The 24,420-nt window shown below is 43.1% G+C and overlaps 1 protein-coding gene across 1 annotated transcript in view; it reads left to right on the top strand.

Annotated features, from left to right (window-relative positions):
* Positions 1 to 18,779: 18,779 nt before the first annotated feature.
* The window catches only part of ZNRF2 (zinc and ring finger 2), a 98,042-nt gene continuing 92,401 nt past the window's right edge, over positions 18,780 to 24,420 (top strand). Inside the window, exon 1 of the mRNA XM_080818317.1 lies at positions 18,780 to 19,669. Coding sequence (XP_080674443.1) covers positions 19,201 to 19,669 — 469 coding nt within the window. The 5' untranslated portion in view covers positions 18,780 to 19,200. The remainder of the gene's footprint in view (positions 19,670 to 24,420) is intronic.

The raw sequence follows: 24,420 nt of genomic DNA on the forward strand, positions 1-24,420 counted from the left end.
CACAGAGACAAAAAGCGGCTGAGTGTTTTCCAGAAACAGGCCAGGAGCAGGGAAAAAGGGGGTGACTGCTGATGAGCACAGCCTTCCTTTTTGGGTACTGAAAATGTTCTGGAATTAGACAGCGGTGACGGTTGTACAGCTTTGTGAATGTACTGAAAGACTTTTTTCTTTTGTTAAGTTTTTATTTATTTATTTATTTGATAGACAGAGATCACAAGTAGGCAGAGAGGCAGGCAGAGAGAGAGAAGGAAGCAGGCTCCCCGAGCAGAGAGCCTGATGCGGGGTTCGATCCCAGGACCGTGGGATCATGACCTGAGCTGAAGGCAGAGGCTTTAACCCACAGAGCCACCCAGCACCCCTAAAAGACTTTTCTTAATACTTTAAAAGGGCAAATTTTATGGTTGTGAGCTGTATCTCAATTTTTAATCGATTTATTTTTTTTAAGATTTTATTTATTTATTTATTTGACAGAGAGAGCACATGTAGGGGAGCCATAGAAGGAGAGGGAGAAGCAGACAGCAGAGAAGTCGAGATAGTAAAATCAAACAGACCTGAAAGACAGCAAAAGTAGTGGCCAGGCATGTGGTTTCTGGAGCAAATTGCCTGGCACCGTTTCTTACCAGCCATGTGACCTTGGGCTATTTGCTTAAAGGTTTTCCCATCTGATAATGGAGTATGCTAACTCAGAAGGCGGTTGTAAGGTCCAAGCAGCGTGCTCCATAAAGACCCAGGCACATACGTGTGCATTGCTAATATTAAGATTATGTGTACCGGCTGCACTTACTAGCTTTGTGCCCTTGGCAAGTAACTTAACCTCACTGAGCTTCAGATTCCTCAAATGTAAAATGGGAAATCATAATATCCATCTTACAAGAGTGACTTTACATAAAGAAATGGCATGGAAAATTCGTAGCACAGTAATTGACCTGTGTACATGATCAATAAATGGTTATTCTCCAAATTAGTTTCATTCGAGTCAGGATGAATCACTCTGACCTCCCATAGGCACATTCTCTATTTAACCATCTGCCAGATCTCAGAATTCTCCTGCCCCCACCCTCCGCAGGCCCTAGGCTGAGGGCCAGATGACGGGAGATGGAAGGCTCATCTCCCTTTTTATTTCAACATGTTACACTTCAACAGCAGGACTTGTTTTTATCACCCTACTGGGTTCACATGGGTAGGTTTGGGCGGCAGCAATTATTCTCTGTATTACTTTATAGATGAAGAAATAGGCTTGGCTCTGACATGTTGGATTTTCTCTAGCAAGTCCCCTATGGAGGATAAAAGCTCTTCATTCTATTCAGAGCCAGAGAAAATGCTCTTAGCTTCATGCTTCTTTAAATCCTCTCTTTCGGAACACTTGGAAGACCTGCAGTGGGCCAGGTGTTGCACCAAATTCAAAGCAGAACCCATAGTTCACAGTTGGAACAAATTGCTGCAGGATCCCAGGCTGGGGTCTGGGGGATGGGGAGAGGCAGGCTCTGACAGGTGGAGCTGAGGGCAGACAGCGTATGACGTTTCCTGGAAGAGGTGCCATTTTGGCTGGGCAGTGAAGGTTAAGGAGGAGTTGATAAGTGGGAAATGGAAAAGACGTTCAGGAAGGGCGAACAGCATGGACAGTGAGGACAAGGTGGGAAACTGCTTGGGATGGTCTGTATGTTTGGGGGATGGCAGGGGCACAGAGTGGAAGAAGACAGGGCTAGAAAGTTAGCCTGGGCAGGATTGTAAGCCAGATAAAAGAGCTAGGATTTTACCCTGTTAGCTATTACAGGATGACCACATAGTTGATCACCCAAATAGGTCACTTGGGAAAGAGCAAAAGGGCAGGCTATCCAGATGGAATCACAGAAGACCCAACACGAAACTGCTCTGTATCAGGCTAACAGGGACATCCAGTCACCCCCAGCTTTGGAAAACCTGGAAGGCCTGACACCGTTCAGATTTGATTTCCACAGGTTGTGATCTCAGGGTCCTGGGATCCGTGCCTGGGCTGTGTGCCTAGCTATGGATCTGCTTCAGGATTCTCCCTTTCCCTCTGCCCCCCCACTCCCTGCTCGCTCTCTCTAAATAAATAAATCTTCAATTAAGAAAGGAAGGAAGGAAGGAAGGAGAAAGAGTCTTGAATCCCACTCCAGATGGAGGGAATCAGAATCTGGATTGTAATGAGATTCCCCAGGTCCAGTGGGTCTCAGCCTTGCCTGCATGCTGGACTCCCTGGGGAGCTTTGAAGAGCCGGGATGCTCAGGCTCCACTGACAGTGATTCTGTTTAATTGTCTGGGTGTGGTGTGAGTACTGGGCTTTTAAAAATCTTCCCCGGGGATTCTGATGGGATCATGGGTCTGAGAATCACTCTTTTAAGCAAATACAGCTGTGGGTTCCTTCCTTCGCTCATTTCTCTTATGTGCAACAGACCTCACTAAATACAGGCACAGTTTGCTGGGGAGATGTGCAAACAGTTACAATAGAGTAGAATAAGCACTACGACAATCATTATCCCAGCGCCAGGAGAGACCCAGAGGGGGGCCCAACATCTAAGTCTGCATGAAGGAATCCAGGCAAATTGCTCACAGGACACCACATCCGTCTCAAGGATAAAGAGGAACTCTGGGATTTGTTGAGGGTGGTGGAGCTGGTGTGGAGGTGAAGGAAGAATTTGGTGTTCACTATGAAAGTGAGATTGATAGAATTTTAAGCTATCATAGATTATAGAGATCATTGAATGAATCCAGTGGTTTTCTAACCTTTTTGACTATGGCTCGATTTAGGAGAAACATTTTATGTCTCAGCCCAGAATATATATATAAATTTTCACGAAATAGTATTTACCTTCACTCTGTGTGATGCACTGTGATATGCACTGTCTAGTCTTTCAATATACTTCTCTTTCATTAGAGAGAGAGAAAAAAATACTGGTCATGCTTAACTGAATTTGTCTCCTGCCCCATTAATGGGTTATAACCTGCAGTTTGAAAGACCTGACTTAATCACTTCAATTTTTCCTTGAGGAAACAATGAGCCAGAATATCTAGACAACTTAGCCTGGGAGAGTAAGGAAAAATGTATTCAAATTCATGCAAAGGACTAGTGTTAGAAATAAAGAAAGCCTTCTATATATATATATGGTATTGGTTGGAGATTTCAGAAGGATTTGCCTTCCCTGGAAGTCCTAACCATTTTCTGGGAGGTTAAAGCAGCCCTGTAGAGAAGGCAAATGAAGAGCCCAAGTACTTTCTAGCCCCACTAAATAGTCTAGATGTGTGAATATTGCTGAGCAAGAATTCTCAGTTTATCTAGGTTTAGGGAGGAGTCAATGCAACCTAGAAGGGGGAGAGAGCCCTATTAGAACCTCTTGGGGTCTTTGTCTAGTATATGTGACTCCCAGCCATTCTGATATGCTTACTGCCCCTTTGGGGCCCAAATTCCCCCAGACAATAAGCCCTATGGAGGCTCTGGTTGATGGAAGTGTATCATTTACACCAGTGCATTGGGACAGGCAGGAAAAAACAAAGGTAAGAACCATGGATCTCTTGAGCAATGGTTCCCCATCTTTCAGGTTTCACAGGCCAGTAAAAATTCAAACTGTGTTTAGGAATCAATATTGGGATGCAAATGTTTATTGTATCAAGTAAGGAAGTAAACAAAAACAAAACAAAACAAAAAACAAATCCCCCCAAAACTACTGACATCTACAACCATCATAAGGATAGAAAGGACATAATCTTTAAAGGAAAGTCTTGTAAATTGAATACACTTAGCTCTAAGAAACTTTAAAGAAATTTTTAATTATGGTAAGTATACATAACATAGAATGTATTACCTAGCCATTATTTATTTGAGGTAGAGTTCATAGCGTTAACTGCATTCAACTTTTTTATAATGAAGTGTAGAGTTCATAGTGTTAACAGCATTCAACTTTTTTATAATCATCTCCCAAACTCTTCCTCTTATAAGACTGAAACTCTTTATCCATTAGCAACTCACCATCTCCCCTCCTCACAGCCCCTGGCAACCATCATTCTATGGTCTGTCTCTATGAATTTGGCTACTACTTTAGTTAACCTTATACAAGTGGAATCATACAGCATTTGTCTATTTGCAACTGGCTTATTTCACTTCCTATAATATCCTCAAGTTTCATTCCTGTTGTAGCCTGTATCAGAATTTCTTTCCTTTTGAAATCTGAATAATATTCCAGTGTATGTATATACAATGTTAATATATCATCCAAGGATGGACACAGGTTGCTTCTACCTTTTGACTATTGTGAAAAATGGTGCTATGAACATGGGTATACAATATCTGTTTTGAGTTCCCGATTTTTTATTCTTTTGGCTATATACCCAGAGGTGGGACTTGGGGGGTCATATAGTAATTGTATGTTCAAATTTTTTAGGGATCACCATACTGTTTGAAGACATTTAGCTTCATATAGATTTTCTTTTAAACTTTTTTTTTTAAAGGATTTTATTTATTTATTTGACAGTTTGACAGACAGAGATCACAAGTAGGCAGAGAGGCAGGCAGAGAGAGAGGAGGAAGCAGACTCCCCGCTGAGCAGAGAGCCTGACGTAGGGCTCCATCCCAGGACCCTGGGATCATGACCCTAGCCGAAAGCAGAGGCTTTAACCCACTGAGCCACCCAGGTGCCCCTAGATTTTCTTTTTTTTTTTTTTTCCCTAGATTTTCTTTTAAAGCGACTGTTGCATTGTCCTAATTTTTCTTTTTCTTTTTTTTTTTTTTAAAGATTTTATTTATTTATTTGACAGAGAGACAAAGCGAGAGAGGGTACATAAGCAGGAGGAGTGTGAGAGGGAGAAGCAGGCTCCCCGCCAAGCAGACAGCCCGATGCAGGGCTTGATCCCAGGACCCTGGGATCATGACCTGAGACGAAGGCAGATGCTTAATGACTGAGCCACCCAGGTGTCCCATCCTAATTTTTCTTTTATTGCTGTGATGATATGAATATATCATCACGGACAGGCATTGGTCTGATCAATGCCTAGAATTACAGCTCCAACAGATAGAAACTTCTTCCTGCTCTAACAGATACAAATTGTTACAAGAATCCAGAAAATCTGGAATCTTTATATTTTGTCTGACTAGAAAGGTAATTATTTTAAATAATAAAACATCCATTAAGAGGCGCCTGGGTGGCTCAGTCAGTTGAGTGTCTGACTTTGGCTCAGGTCATGACCTTGGGGTCCTGGGATTGAGCTCCACTGTGGGCAGGGGGAGTCCACTTGTCCCTCTCCCTCTCCTTCTGCCCTCCCCCACTCGTTCTCTCGCTCTCTCTCTCCCCCTCCCCTCAAATAAATAAATAAAATCTTTTAAAAATATATCCATTAAGTAGTTTGGAAAATTATATAAAAGCCATTAACCTGATTACACTAAATGTGAAAAACAGGACAGTTTCAATTATTCAATTTATCAAGCCATCCCATTTCAAATTTGACTGTAAGTTACATTCATTCTAATACTGGTCACTGAAGGTTACTGACACTTGCTCTCCGCTGCCCCGATAATAAGTTAACAAAATCTTAGAGGAAATGGCCTGGCTTTCCAAAACTCTTGTTTCTCTCAAGTCTGTGTATATCAAACAAAGTAAATTTTCTGTATGGTGGGGCTTTAAATAAATTTTGGGGGGAGTGGTACATTTTAAGTTCTTTGTAAGCTACAGAGTAAATTCTTTTCCTACTGAAACCCATCAGTTATTATCAAATAATTTTAATTTAGTAGAAAAAAACCTACAGTTTTGAAATGAAATCCTAATCATAGCTTTCATTCCCCTCATTAATACTGGTTTTGGCAGTATTTTTCACTTCTTAACCCAATCATTGGTGGGGAGTAGGGATGAAGAAATAACAACATTTATTAGTAGTATGCCATCTGTTAAAAAGATGTGCTGGAGAAACCAGATATATGTACATCTGAACATTTAATTGAAATGTTATGTTTTACTGAAGGAATTGAAGATCTTTTCTAACTCCTCACTAGAATTTCAGTGAACCACAATTCCAGTATATTGCAAATTCTGAAAAGTAACAAATCATCTTTTCCAAATCTATGAATCTGTTGTTTGCACAAGTCATATCTGAAGTTCCTTCCTGTTTATCTTTTCCTTTTTCCCTCACCTCAAGGAAGCAACTGAATTCTGGTAATGCTTTTACATCTCATATATTTGACAGTCAAAACTGAATCAGAAGATACCTCTGCACTTTTTTTCTTTTTCGCCTTTTTCTCTGCTAAATCCGTGTGTTTTTAGAGCAGCACATTTGATTTTCCCATCTGCATGATTTGCCTGAAGCTTGATACTAACATGTCATAAAAGAGAATACTCTACATGCATGAAAAAACACCCATCGTTGTAAACATCTGATTATTTCATAATGTTCAGGTCTGTTTGTTTCAACGAGAAGGTTGTAAGAGTATTTCAGGCACTAGTGTGCTAGAGGTTAATATTTGTTCATCCGCACTTAATGTGCATGTTTTGTCCATGAGAATGATGAGAAAATGTATCTGCATCTAATCATTTGATTAGACCTATTGAATCTTCTTCCATTCCCACAGTTACTGATACTGAATCAGTTACTGAATCAGCCTCTCATTATTTTTTTTATTCTGGTAAGATGTACATAAAATTTATCATTTTGAACATTTTTAACTGTAGAGCTCATTAAGTACATTCATATTGTTGGACAACTCACTCATCATCTTTCACCTGGGTTAGCGCACCAGCCTTCAAAATCCAGCCTTGCTTCTAATTTTGCCCCCATTAAGGAAAGAAATAGAAATCTTATCTCTTGTTGACTTATTCTTACCATGCGCATCAAAGAAAAATGGGAAAATGGAAGAGGCATCCTTTGCCATTCCTTCCATGCTTTTGGCTTTAGAGTTGATAAAAACCGAATGCAGATAAAGTTCTCAGGGCAAAGAAGAGCACCCCTGCTCTTCTTGTCCCATCCCTGAAGCAGGTTATTTCTTGCTCCGGACATCACAGCCAAAGGAACTGCTCAGTGAACCTAGAAAATTTAAGTGCTCTTAGAAATGCATTTGGGATTCAAGTGTCTAACCACCGGAAGCACAGAAAGGCTTTTCAAGGTAAAATCTTTAGCTTTACAATGTATGGAAATAATCATTTCCCAAAAATTAAGAGCTGAACATGTCAAGTGGCTAAACTTTGCACCCCTGCATGTAAGTGTAAAGATGCCTGACCTGCCTTGCCCCCTGCCCTGGCCTCAGGGCGGCTGGAATCCCCTGGTCTGCCATGGGACTTGGGCCCTCTGAGGGGGTGACACATCTCCGAAATGAGGAGCCCACTGATGCAAACTGCTTCGGGTTTCCAGCCTTTGGCAGTGCAGCTTTGTATCACTAGATGTCAGTGTGGACTTTCCCAGCGGCCACCTTCTCTCCTCCGAGGGAGATGGACCAGACTTCACGCAGGGGCCTTCCTCGCATTCTCCTTGCGTATTTTAAAACACAAAACCCTGAATCCGGGGCTGCTCTTTTTAATACCGTGACCATCTAATCTCAGTGCTTGCATTTAGGTGCGGGCCTGCGAGGCTGTGTTGAGATAGGTAACTGGAAGTCAGGGCTGTTTTCCACGTAGGATCCTTTAAAAGCAGCATGTGGGGAGCGCCTGGGTGGCTCAGTCGGTTAAGTGGCAGACTCTTGATTTCAGCTCAGGTCATGATCTCAGGATCGTGATTTCAGGGTCGTGAGATCAAGCACGGCATCAGGCTCCCAGTTCAGCCCAGAGTCTGCTTGTCCTTCTCCTTCTGCTCTGGCCCCCCACCTGCGCCCTTCTTAAATAAAAATAAAATCTTCAAAAGACAATAAAATAAGTAGAAGCAGCATGCTGCCACGGGTACCTGTATTGCCCAGCCCCAGGACACAGCAGCCTGTGCTACCATTGCTAAGAGTGGGCAGGGAGCCAAGAAAAAAAATATGTATGATTAACCACATAAGCATTTAAGGATTTCAGGGTCACATTTATTCGATTTTTTCCTGGTTTTGAGGCAGCTTGTAGTCAGGGGGCTTCTGGAGTCTTAAGGAACAGCCATTGTATCCCTTTCCTTGTGCTGCTGTCACTAGTTACCTTAAGCTTTGTTGCTTAAAACTGCACAAACCTATTATCTTAGAGTTCTAGATAGAGGTTGGAAATCCAAAAATGGGTCTAACTGGGTTTAAATCAATATGTCAGCAGGTCTGTGCCCCGCCTTCAAAGCTCTTGGAGAGGATCCATCTCCTTGCCTTTTCCTGTTTCTAGAAGCCACTGGCATTCCCTGGCTTGCAGCCCCTTCTGTCTTCAAAGCGAACACTGGCCAGTCAGGTCCTCCTCCTACTGCCCTCCACCTTCTCTGCCTCTGCCTCTCCTCCTTCCTCTTTCATTATAACTAATTACATCGGGCCCACTCAGATAATCCAGGACAATCTCCCTATCTCAAGCTCCTTCATTTTTTTACACCTGCAAAGTCCCTCTTGCCATGTAAGGTAATGTACTCACCGGCTCCAGGGATGAGGGCATGGACATCTTTAGGGGGGCATTTTTCTGCCTAACATAGTCATCATTTTAAAAAGAATATACAATGCAGTGTTTGAGATAATGAACTTTTTAACAGCCTGATTTAGTGTAATAGGAAACCACTGTTTGTATCGTAGACTATGTTGGAAAATAAGCCCCAAATTTCCTTTGCTCATGGAATGTTAACAATGAAGAAAAATAAATTTGCCACACCCAGCATTAATATTTGGTCACCCTCCAATCTGACTGCACAGCCCAAGTTCTGCTGCCCCTTGTGATCAGGGCCTCCATTTTCAGGATGTCTCTCCTGGGAATGGCACCCGGTTAGCACAGGGAGAACACACAGAGAGGGCAGGAGCACTGATGAGCGTTGTGTAGGATGAAATCCAGGATTCTGAGGAACCTGACTGAAATAACCCATTTATACCCCATGCACATTCCACATGGGATTGGGCATCTGAAGGCAACAGAGCTGAACCCCATGCCTTGCCACGACCTCAAGGCTGGTTTCGTTCTACCTTGCAAAGCTGACTTGGTCTCCCTCTTTCTCAAACTTGATCTTTCCCCCACATTTCCCACCTAGTGCTAGCAGGAACCAAAAAGCTTCCCTGTCATCCCTGACTGTCCCTTCTCAGTGTTGTACAACCTCCAATTGGTCTGCAGGAGTTGTGGAGGCTTCTCTCTTAATAGCTTTTGAATCTGCCCTACATCAGCCTGCTCATCAGTCTTCTACTGTACTCTGTTTTCCTCCCTCCTATCAATAAATCCTCCAAAATACTTCCTGAGTTATCTTTCTAAACTGTAAATACAACCATGCTGCTTCCCTGTTTGTGAGGTGGTTCCCTTTTGCCTTCTGGAACGATTTCAACCTCTTAGCCCAGCACACCAAGCCTATTAGACTCTGCCTCTACCTACTTTTCTGGGTTATTAGCTCACCTCCCAGCCTCCTACTCTTCATTCCAGCTGGAAGGAACGCCATGCGGTGCTTTTGAAGCTCAAAGCTCTCCCTGGCTCCTTCAGCCAGGAACACCTGTGGCTGCGTGAGTCAACTCTCTCTCTCTCAAGACTCTGCTCAGTACCACTTCTGGAAACGCATTCTTGTCCTTCACCCAGCCCCCATCCCTGCACTCCGCTCCAGCATGCATTTACCACACTGTCCTCGAACCGTCTCATCATTTGTATCTGTGTCCCCTGACTATAAGCTGTAAGGTTTCCGGAGGCAGGGACCCTGTTTGGTTGAACTTCGCCTGCCTAGTATTAACCACGAGATCCAGCCTGTAACTGATGTCCAGTGACTTTTGGTTTAAGGAATGAAGACATCTCCAGTATGGGTCCCAAGGTATCTTGATGTCTCCAGGCACCAGGGATCACCCAGTTCTAGGGCTAGGTACTAATACCTGCCCTGTTTAGACCTGTATCCCAGAGAGCCCATCTGGCTTCCGGGAAACGGAGGGTGGGGCAGGCTCAACAGTGGGTCTTGTTGCTCTTGTGTTCCTCGTGTGGCCCAGGAAACTTGGACCTGCAGTTATGAGCTTACCCGTTCCAACCTGGCCTACCCTGGGAGCATAGATCAGTTGGTAGCAACACCAAGGGAAGTGGCCACCTACGGCATGGACTCCTGTGGCCAAAGCAAATGTGACTCACACACGCTTAACTGTGGCCACGACAGCCTGTTAAGTCAGTAGTAATTCAGAACCTGCCTTATCACTGTTGTCCCTCATGATCCCCAGCAGTTACTGAATGTCTTCTGTGCACAGATTGTCTGGGAGCTCTACAAGCAGCCACTGTAGAGAATTAAAAATAAAATAGAAACAGAATTTCCGTACTTGGGAGCCTTATGCAATTTAGGCCCAAAATAAGGAGCTTGCCTTTACTGGGGCTTTTGGCTACCTTTGGTGGGAGGAGGGGGAAAGGGAAGATGTCTTATAAGACTTTTTAATCATTCATGTATAACCATAGTGATTTAAAGCAGTGGTAGGAAGCAGGGATGAGAGGGCATATGCATTGGAGGCGGAGTCCCATGCATTATGTAGCAGAGAGCTATTTTTTCTCCAAGCTCTTCTTCACTTCAGTAGGCCAGCAAGATTCCCTTGGTGCTGACCCCATGTCACACCTTTCCGCTCAATGTTATATATATATATATATATATTTTTTTTTTTCAACAGTAGGTCCCTAATAAAGATCAGGGATTCCTTTTAAAACACTATGTATGGAGCCCAAGCAATTTCTTCATAATGGAGGAAAAGCAGCATGAGTTGTGGCTGTTTTGTATGAAGGGTTTTAAAATAAGGGCTTTTAACGATTTTTTAAAAAATATCATTTGCAAGCCAAAGTGGATGGAGAGTAGAGCATCATATAAATATTTAATCTCTGATTACTACTCTATGCCATTTTGATAAGGAAGAATTAAGTTATTTTTAGATAATAAAAATAGGGGCTGACATTGTGTCTCAAGCTGTATTTAGAGAGGAAAATGATTCAGAATCTATGTTTAACATAGCTTAGGGATCTGGTCACCAATTGATTAACATGAAATGCTTTTACAAGACATTTAGTCCTATTCAGAACCCCAAAGTCTCCTTAGTGAACGTGTAATTTAACTGCCCTCTAGAATCAAAAGATAGTTTAAAAAAAAAAGATTTAAATGTTAGAGATTTCAAATAGTTAATCCCTGGTCTCTCAATGATAATTTCTTTCTTTCTTTTTTTTTTTTTTTTAAGATTTTAAAATCACAAGTAGGCAGAGAGGCAGACAGAGAGAGAGGAGAAAGCAGGCTCTCCACGGAGCAGAGAGCCCGATGCGGGGCTCGATTCCAGGACCCTGGGATCATGACCTGAGCTGAAGGCAGAGGCTTTAACCCACTGAGCCACCCAGGTGCCCCGATAATTTCTTTTTAAATTTCATAGAGATATATATGCATGTACAACCATTCGTCGCATGGTGGAAAGATGTAGGTTTGTCAACATGACATGTCTTAGTGTCAAGATTAGTGATGTACGTACTTATTAATAAATTACTACTAAACAGTTATTACCCATAAAGCCTTAAGTGTCAATAATGCATTAAAATTACACAAAGTAGTAAAATAAATTCCAGTGAGTATTAATATACTTACGATATCTCGACCTGCGAGAGATCGTATGCAAATTAGTACAACCTGCTAGAGCTAATGACAGTGAGATAAAAATTCACATATCTATTAACACATTCCAAACATTTTCAAATAGACTGAGTCATCTGAGACTCACAACTCTTCTGTGAGGCTGGTCTTATGATCCTCTGCCTTTTACAGAGGAAACAGGTTTGGTCAGGTTAAGCAGTCTGCCCTAAATCCCACAGCCAGTACTAGACAGAGCCAGGGCCTAACCCTGGCTCGAGCTTACCCACTTCATGGTGTGTGCTTATAATCTGGTAGCAATTGGCTCCATCCTTTGGAAAATAGGCATGATTGATTAAAAGATCAATGAGAGTAGAGGGAAGAGAGAATTTGGCTTACTCATGATAGAAAAGTAAGAGTGTGTTAAAGGCATTATACAAATTATGGATATTCCCTGAAAAATTACCCAACAATGTGATCCCTAAATATTTTTCTAAACTAACTTTAGTTTTAGAATGTAAGATACAAGTTTCTAATCGCCACTAAAATCCTAAACAGGGTTTTCTGTAGGATATATTAAGATAAATTTTAGGGTCACCTGGGTGGCTCTGTTTGGTAAGCATTTGACTTTGGCTCAGGTCACGATCTCAGGGTCCTGGGATTGAGCTCTGCCTTGGGCTCCCCATTCAGTGTGGAGTCTGCTTCTTGCTCTCCCTCTGCCCCTTTTGCTTTCTCTCTCAAATAAATAAAATATTTAAAAAAATTTTTTTAAAAAGGTAAATTTTAGATGGTCCATTTATTTCTTTAAAGAAATGAAATATAATAATAGGAAAAAGGCCTATTTAAAAATAGATAATTATACAAATAGTCCTATAGTTTGGTAAAGAGACTGGGTAATGTATAACTCTAAAAAAAAGGGAGGGGTTGCAAAACCATGGCCATCTTTTACATACTATAATGAGAGGAAACATGGGATGGCAGAGACTTTTGCAAAAAGTGTAGGTCTAGTGCGGACCGCACTATGAGCCCTATTGGGAGGCTGTGGGGCCTACTGAGAGGACAAATGGGGTGGCAGGTCTTTTTCCCTGCCAGCTTTAAAAGAGTGGGCAAGTCAGGGGCACTTGGCTGGCTCAGTTGGTAGAGCATGTGACTGTAGATTTTGGGATTGTGAGTTCAAGCCCCATGTCGGGCATAGAATTTACTTATTAAAAAAAATTTTTTTTTTAAATAAGAAGAGTGGGTAAGACATCTGCAGCAACCTGGATGGAGCTAGAGAGTATAACGCTAAGTGAAATAAGTCAGTCAGAGAAAGACAAATACCATATGATTTCACTCATATGTAGGAATTTAAGAAACAAATGAGCAAAGGAAAAAGAGAGAGAGAGACAACCAGAGAGAGAGAGACAAAGAGAGAAGCCAAGAAACAGACTCTTAACTATAGAGAACAAGCTGATGGTCACCAGGGGAGAGTTGGGTGAGGCATGAGTCAAATAGGTGATGGGGATTAAGGAGGGCACTGGTCCTGATGAGCACTGGGTAATGTATGGAATTGTTGAATCACTGTGTTGTACTTGAAACTAATACAACACTGTATGTTAACTATATGGGAATTAAAATGTTAAAAAGGTTTTACTTAATTAAAATAAAGTAAAATAAAAAGAGTAGGGGGTGCATGGGTGGCTCAGTCAGTTAAGAGGCTGTCTTTGGCTCAGGTCATGATCCCTGCATTGGGCTCTCTGCTCAGCGGGGAGCCTGCTTCTCCCTCTCCCTCTGCCTGCCGCTCTGCCTACTTGTGCTTACTCTCTCTCTGTCAAATAAATAAAATTTTAAAAATAAAGAAATAATAAATAAAAAGAATGGGCAAGAGAGGGAAGAGAAGCACACAAAAGAGTAAGTGTCAAAGGGAAGAGACTCAACTGAAATCCAAACCGGGTAACAGCAAACCCATCAGTCAAGGTTTTTTTGGTCTTTTTTTTTAAAGATTTTTATTTTTCTAAGTAATCTCTATAGCACAGGCTCTACCAGCTAAGCCAGCTAGGTGCCCCATCAGTCAGGTATTCTTAATGACAAGCCCACAGCTAGCTTACCCGCTCCAGTGTGGGTTTCTGGCTACCCATGTTGTCAATGTGCAGTGCTCTATCAATTCAAACTAACTTCGAACCCCAGAAGTCATGGCTCAAACTATCACCACTTAATCATGTGAGGAAGAAGAAAAATAGAACATCTGAAAAAGCTTCATAGATAGGAATTTTAAAGAGCTGGGGCTCTGTTACTTAAGAGTCACGAGGACATGAAAAAGAACAGTTCTGATTATGTATGGGAAAATGTCATTTAGACCAGTGCTTCTCCAAATACCGTCTGTGGTCTTGTGGCATCAGGGTCGCTGGGTGGCTTATAATGCAAATTTTCAAGGCCAGATCCTGATCTACGGAGTAAGAATCATGGAGGGTTGGGCCTGGCTATTTGCTTTAACAAGATCTCCAACAGATCATAAGAGACTCTTAATCTCACAAAACTGAGGGTTGCTGGGCAGTGGGAGGGGTAGGGACAGGGTGGTTGGGTGATGGGCATTGGGGAGGGTATGTGCTATGGTGAGTGCTGTGAAGTATGTAAGCCTGACAATTCACAGACCTGTACCCCTGGGGCTAATAATACATTATATATTAATAAAAATAATTAATTAAAAAAACCAAGATCTGCAGATGATTCTTTGGTGCACTGAAGCTTCAAAGCACTGATTCAGACCATCGTTAGTCAAACTGCAGATTACAACTCATTAGTGGGTTGTAAAATCAATTCAGTAGGCAGTGACCAGCATTTTACAAAAGTGAAATGGAATACAAGGGGAAGTGGAGTACATCCCATGTTGCATGGGTTATGAGCTCATAAAACTTGTTTAAGTTCTAGATTTGGATGTACACCCATGTGTACTGATTTAAATGAAACAGCACTTTGAATTTTTGAAGAACTGGTAGGGTATAATAAGAAGAGACAAATTTTATGTGAAGCCAGATCTGTTTGGTTGATGATAAAAGACATTGACAGCTTAATGTGGATTCCTGTTTGGAGAGAGAGTGAGGAGGGAAGGAAGAGGGCCAAGGAAAGAACATTACAAGCCAAGGTTTTCTAACTCCAGAATCCTCATGGGGAAAGAATCAAAAAGGCCTACCCAGAGAGAAAAGGGGGAGAGGGCATATGCCACATAGGAGATGTCAAGGAGGGTAAGTATAAGATAAGGTCATGTGTGACCTTCAAGAAACAATCATGTAAGAATATTCATTCATTCATTCATTTATTCATTCACAGATCATTTCTTGTCCATCAGAGGTGTCAGGCACTGTGTTAGGTGCCGGGGTATAGGATGGATGTGAAGCCTCTCTTGGACCGCACTGTTTAGTGACAAGCAAGATCAACAGCATGATCAATGCTGAGAAGGAAGCATTAATATAACACTTAGTGGGAATGCTGAAGTCAGTCTGTGATGGTGTGATCGGAGTGGGGTCACAGGGGACATGCATATGGAGAGGGCATTTAATCAAAAATGATGATCACATCTTAACATGGTATTCTTTTTTTAAACTAACCAGTGATTATCTAGATCAGTGTTTTTCAAACATTAGTGGGCATCAGAACCCTGTAGAGGGCTTATTCAAGCACTTTTTGATTCAGTAGGTCTGGGGTGGGGGTCTGATAATCTTCCTTCCTTTCTTTTTTTTTTTTTTTAAGATTTTATTTATTTGATAGAGATCACAAGTAGGCAGAGAGAGAGGGGGAAGCAGGCTCCCTGCCGAGCAGAGAGCCCAATGCGGGGCTCCATCCCAAGACCCTGAGATCAGGACCCGAGCTAAAGGCAGAGGCTTAACCCACTGGGCCACCCAGGTGCCCCATAATCTGTCTTTCTGACAAGATCCCAGGCATTGCAGATACTGTTAATCTGGAGCCTGTTCTTTGAGGATCGCTGATCTACATGGCTAAATTAAGAGTTCTGTTAGATGGTATTTCTAGAAACACAATTTAAAGTAGATAGAATTTAGCTGATCTGCATGCACACAAGAAAATTTGTTTTTCTTTACCACATTTTGATGGCTTAATAATAGTAACTGTCACTAGACGTTTTTCATCTAACTTAACTTTTATTGTATAGTGTTTTATTAAGATTTAATATCTAGCTTAGATATCTGACAGGCAACTGTTCTTGTGTGTGGCAAAGATATGCTTGCTATGTGCTTGACAAAATATTTCCTTTTTTCCCCCTGGGTACACACATAAGACCGCATTTCCTGACCCCTTTCCAGTTGAGTTAGAACATGTGACCGATTTCTGCCAGCATGGATGCTGGGGAGAAGGGATGCAAACCTTTCCACACTTGGCTGAAACCTCTCTCAATGTCTGCCCTTTTGCTTTGGCCAGCCAGGTACACTGGATTTAGAGAAGGGCTCTGTGAGCATTCTGGGAGCCTGCTTAGCCACTGCGTCAGAGCCTGGGTCCCTGAGCCACCACTTGAAGAGAAACCCAAGATTGCCACCCAGATAGGGAACCGTCTGAAGGGAGATTAGAGAGCAGACCAGGTGAGCTCACAACAGGCTTTCCCAGCATCATGGCCCTCAAGTTTAGCAGTTGGATTCCACTGTGTAGCTTAGCCTGTCTTGACTAATGCTTCGCCTGGCACCAAGTAACACAAAACACATATTTTATGAGCTTCATAATCAGCTTCAATTTCTATTCTCGTATGTCCAACATTCAGCCTGTAAATGACTTTCTGGCCACTCATTTATTCAATAAATACTTAACTAGAGGCCACTGTGTGCCAAGCACTGCCAATGGTGAGCAAAAAACAAAAACAAAAACAAAAACTAAAACAAGACACACACCTTCCATGCTCTCAGGGAATTTAGTCTGGTGAGGAGGGGACATAAATCAAACAATTGTTCAGACATACGTAAAATTCCAGCTGTTGTGGATGATGTGAATGTTAGAAGCCTGGTGCTATCAGGGGATTTCTTTTTCCTAGTTAGGAATAAATGTTGAGCGCTTTAAGGTGTAATCACCATCCGAGTAAAAATGATTTAAAAATAAAACTAAGTTTGGATGTGATGAAGCAAAATATAATTAAATCTGAAGATGACTAAGAGCCATACAGTTTTTATCGTTAATCTTTTCATTTAATAGCTTTAACTACTGAATGGCATTCGCTCCATATTATAGTAACCTAAACTTTTAAAATTCGTATCTAATGAGGACAGTGAAATCCTTTAACTTACCAATTGTTAGCTCCTCAGAGACTTGCAAAACTCCTTTATTCCTTTTTTAAAAAATAATAGTGTGTTACTTTTCTATATTCCTGCCGAACCAGAGTTTTACACGAAGGCCTCATTCAATAAAAGTTAAATCAGATCAAATCACTAAATACCTTCTTGAATGAGAACTTGTCATTCTGGTTACCACTTGAACCTTTCAAATTTTTCTCTGCTTACCAAGTGACCAATGGTTTCAGTAAGCCCATACACAGGATGAAAGAATTTTTAGATTCGCATTGAGTTGATTTGTTTTTCCGTTTCTATATATATATGCACACACTGATACACTGATAAACATATGCATACATATACATTCTGAGATGTTTTATATCTACACACAATACACCTACATCTATACATACATTTACTTTTGTTTGAAAATTTAATTCTCATACTTGAATGATGAAAATCATTACATAAATGACATTACAAATGTGGAAAAAAGATAAGGTATTTATTTTTGGAGTTCGTACAAAAGTACCAGTTGCTATTATTATCACATAGTGGACACTTCAGGAACTTTCACAATGTATACCCAGACCATGCTCTGACACCAAGATACTGTATCACACTTAGAAACGAACCGAGGAGAATTTTGCTACATTCCATTTTAGAGAAATTATAGGATTTTATTATTTATTTAAGTAATCTCTACACCCAAAGTGGGGCTTGAACTCACCAACCCAGAGATCGAGTCTCAGGCTCAACTGACTGAGCCAGCCAGGTGCCCCTAGAGAAACTACAGGATTTGAAAGCAGTCGGTGCCCTAGGTCAGGAAACTAAAGTCCAGAAAGGTAAAGTTTGCTCATTGCACAGTAATTTAGTTCTGATCCATCCCAGACCGAGACCCCAGATCTAAATCAGGTGCAGATTTCTCCGCCCCCACGCTTTTTGCCTTACAACTGAAGGTCAGGCTGCATTATCTTTAGTTCTTCCAACTGCGCTTCCTCCACGGTCAGTTTTATGGGGTAAGTCTAATTAATTAAGATCGAGTTGAAGTCTGCCTTCTTTGTTATTTATGTTTTCGCGTTTCTTAAGTCTTTTATCATCAACATGGCTGAGCTTCTGTTTTATTTAAAAAACACACTCCGAGTAACACCAACCAGCAGGTTAACACCCACCCAAACTGGAGAGTCAGAACCCACGACACAGCCATTCTCTGCCCCAGCGGGGACAAATAAGAAGTTTGGAGACGCCGTCTAATCCAGGGTCCCGAGGCCACGTGCGAGAGGAGGGGCCGCCTTTTGGTTGGCGCCCCGAGGGGCTCCGTCCCTCCAATCGGCTTAGGCCCCGCGGTGGAGGAGGGGGCGCGCCCTGGAGGAGGGGGCGGGGCCCAGGACCTGTCCATCACCGGGTCCACGGGTGGCGGCACCTACCACACCGCTGTACCTTGGCGAGGCGGGGCCGGGGCGGGAAGGCCGCGGCCGGGAGAGGCGGGGCCCGGCCGGCGGAAGCCAATCCGCGGGGCGGCGCGAGGGGGCGGGGGTGGGGCCACCGCCTGCGACCCAAACACCCGAGTCCGGGTGCACTTTGGAGTCGCGCCGTTCCTCGGCCTTCCGGTGCGAGGGCCGGGGAACCTCCTCCCCTACTGGGCACCCCCACCTTCGTGGCCCAGAACCTCCCCCCTCCCGCCCCTCCTTCGCAGGGGGGAGTGCGGCGGCGGTTGCCGGGAAGCGCGCGCCGCCCCTCCCTCTCCTCTTCCATCCTCCCCTCACGCGCCACCCGTTTTTCCTCTTTCTTCGTTAATAACAGCTGGGTGGCTGGGGGAGGAGGGAAGGTGGCCCCGGCGGAGTCTGGGCGGGCGCCTCCCACTCACCCGCGAGCTGCCGTGTGAGTCGGAGGATGGCGGCGGTAGCTGCGGCCGCCCGGGAGGAGGCGGTACCGAGGCCCGGGGCGCAGAGAGCGGCGACGGCAGCAGAGAGCGGCAGCGACCCGTCGCGGCGCACCAGAACCGAAAGCAGCGGCAGCCGCACGGCCACCTGAGCCGCCCCTCCCGCCAGAGCTAGCGAGCTGCGTCCGCCGCAGCCCGACCTCCTTCCTCTCTGCCTCTCCTCGTTTTCCGCGACCTCCCGCAGGCCGCCTGTCTCGCCCGCCGCCCCCGAACACAAGAGCGCCCCGGGCGCCGACCGCCCTTCGGGGCGCGGGGCGGCGGCCCTGGACGTGCGGGTTTCTCCTTGCGCCGGCCGCGGCGCCTCGGCCCTGCCCGCTCGCTCCTGCGCTCGCTCCCGCCCTCCCGGCGCTCGGGGCGCCGCGCGCGGGCCCGGCCCGGGGCAGGGCGGCCATGGGCGCCAAGCAGAGCGGCCCGGCCGCTGCTAACGGCCGCACCCGCGCCTACTCGGGCTCGGATCTACCTTCCAGCAGCAGCGGAGGCACCAATGGGACTGCGGGCGGCGGCGGCGGCGGCGGCGGCAGCAGCGGGGCGCGGGCCGCGGCCGCCGGGAGGTTTCCGGCTCAGGTGCCCGGCGCGCACCAGCCCAGCGCTTCGGGCGGCGCCGCGGCGGCCTCAGCGGCCCCGCGCAGTCGCTCCCTCGGCGGGGCCGTGGGGAGCGTGGCGTCGGCGGCCCGCGCGGCGCAGTCCTCCTTCAGCATCCCCAATAGCAGCAGCGGCCCGTACGGCTCGCAGGACTCAGTACACAGCAGCCCCGAGGACGGCGGCGGCGGCAGAGACCGGCCGGCGGGCGGGGGCCCCGGCGGGCCGCGTCTGGTGATCGGCTCCTTACCAGCTCATCTCTCGCCGCACATGTTTGGAGGTACGGCTCCCTCCCTTCCCCGGCTCCCTGCCTCTCGCGGGCGGCACGTGGGCCGCGGCCGCGCCGGGGTTTACCCTTCTCCTTTTCTCCTTCAGCCTGAGCGCCGCGGCTTTTCCGCGCGGCCCGGCCGGCTCCCCCCTGTGGGAGGAAAATCGCCGCTTAACCCCGGCGGAGCCGCTCCCGCTTCTCCCTGGGCTTTGCTTTCTTTAGACACCGGGTGTAACCCCCCGCCCCGCCTCCCCCCGCCTCACAGTGGCTGCCCAGTGGAAGAAGCCCTTGCTTTTCCCCTTGGGGTGGATGGAGCAAAGATTGTTTTTGAAACAAACCGATGCAACAGCTCTCGTGGTGGTAGCTTTCCGTATCAGGAAGTCAGGAGAAGACTGGGTTGCCAAACGTAGTTCCAACTGGGGACCCAAGCGGTGAGCATTTTTTAAAGGCCAGGAGGTCAGAGGGTCTCAAAGGAACATAAGAGTATTTGAAAAAGGAGGTAGTTACCTCCTTTGGACTGTTAACAGTAAAGCTGTAATCCTTAAGTCTATGTAAATAGCCCCACCTACTGCATAGAGTTTAATTGGTTGAATGTGTGATGGAAAATGTATTTTTGACCCCAGTGAACTGCTACTTTAGATAAGGGTTAATGTGAGCCCCGCTTAATTTGGACAGTGCATTTTAAAAATTGAAAGCAGTGTCTTAAAGAGACGCTAATAGGGAAACTGCCAGAAGCATAGGTGCTTTTGAAAAGCAGTGTTGACTGCGAGTTCAGGAAAAGTTACTTGTGATAAATGGAAATTTTTAATAGCAAAATGATGTGCTTTGATGTAGAAACAGGAAGGGTGCACTTGATCTGAGGAAACCGAATTTGGCCTCTTCAGTTATGTCCAGGACTGATTTACTTTACCTCAAATGGTTAATACCTTGAACGAATCAAGACACTCCTCCCTTCCCAGCTCAGGAGAAGAAATTGAAGTTTTATTTGGTTAGAGAGGTTGACTATAGAAGAAAAACATCCCCATATCATTGCTTTATTGTATTACATAAATTCACAAGTGAGCACAGCTGGAACAGTGAGGAAATGGTTCCCTCCACTTTTTTGGCCCTTTTTTTCATATGTTTATATATGTGAGAAATTGAGTTGGTGAAGTGGAATGTTCAGTAATGTTAATTTATCTGTTCTGATGTTCTCTGTAGTATCAATATTTATGTTAGCATATTGAAAATGGGAATATCATGTTTAGTTTTTTCATGTTTTTAATGTTGCTTTGCACATTCAGTATAGAACAACTATAAACTACTTTATTCCAATTGTTACAATTTTGCTGCGTAAAGAAAAATACTAATATTTTCTAAAATTGGGCCATTAAAAAAAAACTTATTTTTGAGAAAAAGAACTAGTGCTGTCCTTACTGTGATTTAATCATAATTAACACAGCCGTAGTCACTAAACTGAGGAATAACAAAAGACAGTTTCTTGATAATGGGAGCTTAGTGCATTTATAAAGGATAAGCTGGTTTTTAAAAATGTCTTTTTAAAGTGAAAATTTGCATTTAGCGTTTACGATCAAAAGATTTATATAAAAATAAAATCTTGCTAAAGGAATAAGAAAAAGCTTGTCAAATTAGTATCTTATTCGAATATACTGCTTGCTTAAAGGGCTGATAATTTCCTTTAACAAGGAGTTTATCTGTATGGGTTTATTTTCTGAAAATAAATACCTTCCATTCAGAGCAGGGGCCAAATATTTGACACTTAGGATTTTAATTCATAGTAAATTAGCAAATGACAAAGACCTGGTTTGTAGAAGTAGAAGTAGAGCAAATTTATCTTTTTCCTTATTTAAGTTCCTAGTTTTGTGCGCTAAGTTCTTTTTGTACTTCAGGGTTAGGATGATTGGGGCCTAATAGCACAGTGATACTGTGGAACTTGTGGCAGCCTTTCTTAACCAGGTCTCTGCAGAGAATAGACTCCTAATGTCCTAAGTCATCTCTTGTATGGCAGCTTATTAGCTTTTTTCTCCTGTGCTCTTAGAATGATTCTAGTTGTTCATCCTTCTGAAATACAAGAAAACAGTCAAATAATCTGTGTTTGGTATTTCAGTTGAGGAATTCCAGTTTCGAGAGTGTGGAAGGGGATCAGAGAAATTATTTGTTCCCATTACGTGATAGGAACTCAAATCAATAGTCAGTACCTTAAGTCCTGGTTGATACAGGGATATGGAATACACTATGTAAAAACATCTTTCTATTGGCATTTGCTTTACTTCTATTTTTTTAACTTCTATTTCAATGGGTAGGTTTATCAGGGAAACTTAATAGAAGCATATTTCTCCTCATCCTGAGATTTAGGAAGCCAGATGATGAGTCTTATTTTATATTTATTTTCAGGTAATGAATCTTACTGTAAAAAATTACACTTGATTATACTTCACATTGACAATTTTAGTATGTCTTATAGTATTAATGTGTTTATTCAGTTACAAATTGTATAAATGATTGGGCATATGTAAACTAATTCCCTCTGAAAATTGAGAAAAGTTATTTCCAAATTAGTGGGAAGTTTTGCTGTAACTTCGTAAAACTTATTTTAATTGATATTTGTGTTATTTTGTAATAAGAAAATATGGTACTAATAAGATGCAAAATTGTTTTTCTCTTTCGGGCTGTCATGTAACTTACAGAAAACCTAAACCGTATACTACTCTTTCTTTTTTAAAATAGTAGTCCAGCAAATTGAATTGTTAGTAGTTTCATCATAATGAATTACCAAATTGAGTGAGATTTTCTGTGTCGGTTTTATGTTTAGAATATGTATTTTAGCTGCATACAGTCTTACTCAGTTCTCTCTGGAGAGAACCACAAGAGAGGTGCTCAGTCCAGATATTTTAGTGTACAGAAATTTCCTAGCATTTCCTAGAACTGAACAGTTTTTCTTATTTTTGCTATTTATTTTGGACTGCTAAGTCTAGAAATACTAAAGTGGACAAAAGCCTTCTCTTGTCTATCACCTTTGTTTTAAAACAGGCCTTTAGTGACATATACGCTAATATTTAAAAGCCTTGATGGTATTTTAGGATTTTTTTGGCTTTATTTTAGGTCTGCATTTTTTCCACTCTCAAGTTGTTAATGTTAATAAAATCAGTTGTTACGGGTGGTAGGATAGTCTTTAATGATCCAGCAAGGGTAGGGAAGGTAAATTGGACTATAAAAACATACAAGTGAATGGAGATTATTTCTAGAGGTAGCATGCGGGCTTCATAACCATACATGAGTCTAGAAGTGAAAGTGTAAAATGAATTAATCTAGGCAGTTGGTACTGTCTAGTACTGGTGGTACTCAAAATTGTTTCTGCCTTCTCCTAATTGGCCTGAGTCTGTTAGGCTCTGTTGTCACCTTGAGTGTTTCAGTAGTCTGACTCTAATTCATGCGCCTTCTGTTACTTAGGAAACATCTTCCTTATGTTGAAGGAGTGTGGGTTATCTCTTAAAACTGAATATGTTAAATGAAATCTGTAGTTCTAGACAGATTTCTCTTAATCTTCCAGAAAGATGCAGATTTTTAAGGTAGTGAATTATCTCCATTAATTGTTAATGAATCATTCTCCGTCATTCACTTACCTGTATCTGGTGCCAAAATATTTGAATTTGGGATACTGTGATTAATCTACTTACTATTTTTGAATTTTCTTTTATTCATTTGAAAACCTTTATGTAGTGTGGCAGAAGAGAAATACCTCCTTCTTCCTAAGAAAAATTACACTTGTAATTACCACCCTGGTCACTGCCCAAAAGAACAACTCTGGTGGTTCATGTTTCTCAGTTGTAATCCCACATATCTTTAAACACTGTAGGAGATAACCTGGTATTGTATGCTTTGTTATGCTGAAGTGTGGGCTCTGTCCTGGAAGTTTGCTTTGAGAATATTTTGAAAATTCTCTTTTTTCCTGCTTTTTCACCTCCAGCTTTCTTTTATTATTTTTTTCTCCTGAAAGTTCTGTTGTCTGCAGGGTAGAAGGTGGGCTGGAGGAAGGAGTGGTTTGTGTTGCACTGGGCATCGTCTGATATGAAAGGTGCCTGACCTGAGTACTTCCGATGCTTTGCTAGTTGGAAAGCCAGTCCTTCTACTAAGGATAGTGCCTCCAGCCAGTCCCCAGCCCCCTCCAGTTTGATTGCTTTGCCTGGTAACCGGTAACCACTTACTGGTTACTTACTGGTTCGTTCTTGTTTTTTGGTTACCAATAAAGTTAATTGGGTACAAGCTTTTAAAATACTGATTATTCTCTGTTTATGGGGAGAATTGCCTTAATGTTACACTTAACTGCATATACCGGATATGTGTATGATTGAGTATACTAGCAAATGAGTTTTTAAAAAGTATAGGGACAGTTTTATATAGCAAAGTACTTAAAAAAGTTTTTTTTTAAGATTTTATTTATTTACTTGACACAGAGAGAGAACACAAGCAGGGGAAATGGGAGGGGAGAAGCAGGCTTCCCGCTGAGCAGGGAGCCCAGTGAGGGGCTCCATTCCAGGACCCTGGGATCTTGACCTGAGCCGAAGGCAGATGCTTAACAACTGAGCCACCTCACGCTCCCCAGATGTCTTAATTGTGCATTTACTTGACTGGTATTAACTAATGAATTAGGTTTGTTCTACTCTTGTTTAAGTGTTTAGAAATTGGGGAAAACATGTCTTTTTATGAACAGCGAAGGGTTCAGAAAACCTTAAGTTTTGATTATAAGTTTTCTATTCTCCTTA

The sequence above is a fragment of the Martes martes genome, assembly GCF_963455335.1.
Source record: "Martes martes genome assembly, chromosome: 11".
Classification (NCBI taxonomy): Eukaryota; Metazoa; Chordata; class Mammalia; order Carnivora; family Mustelidae; genus Martes; species Martes martes.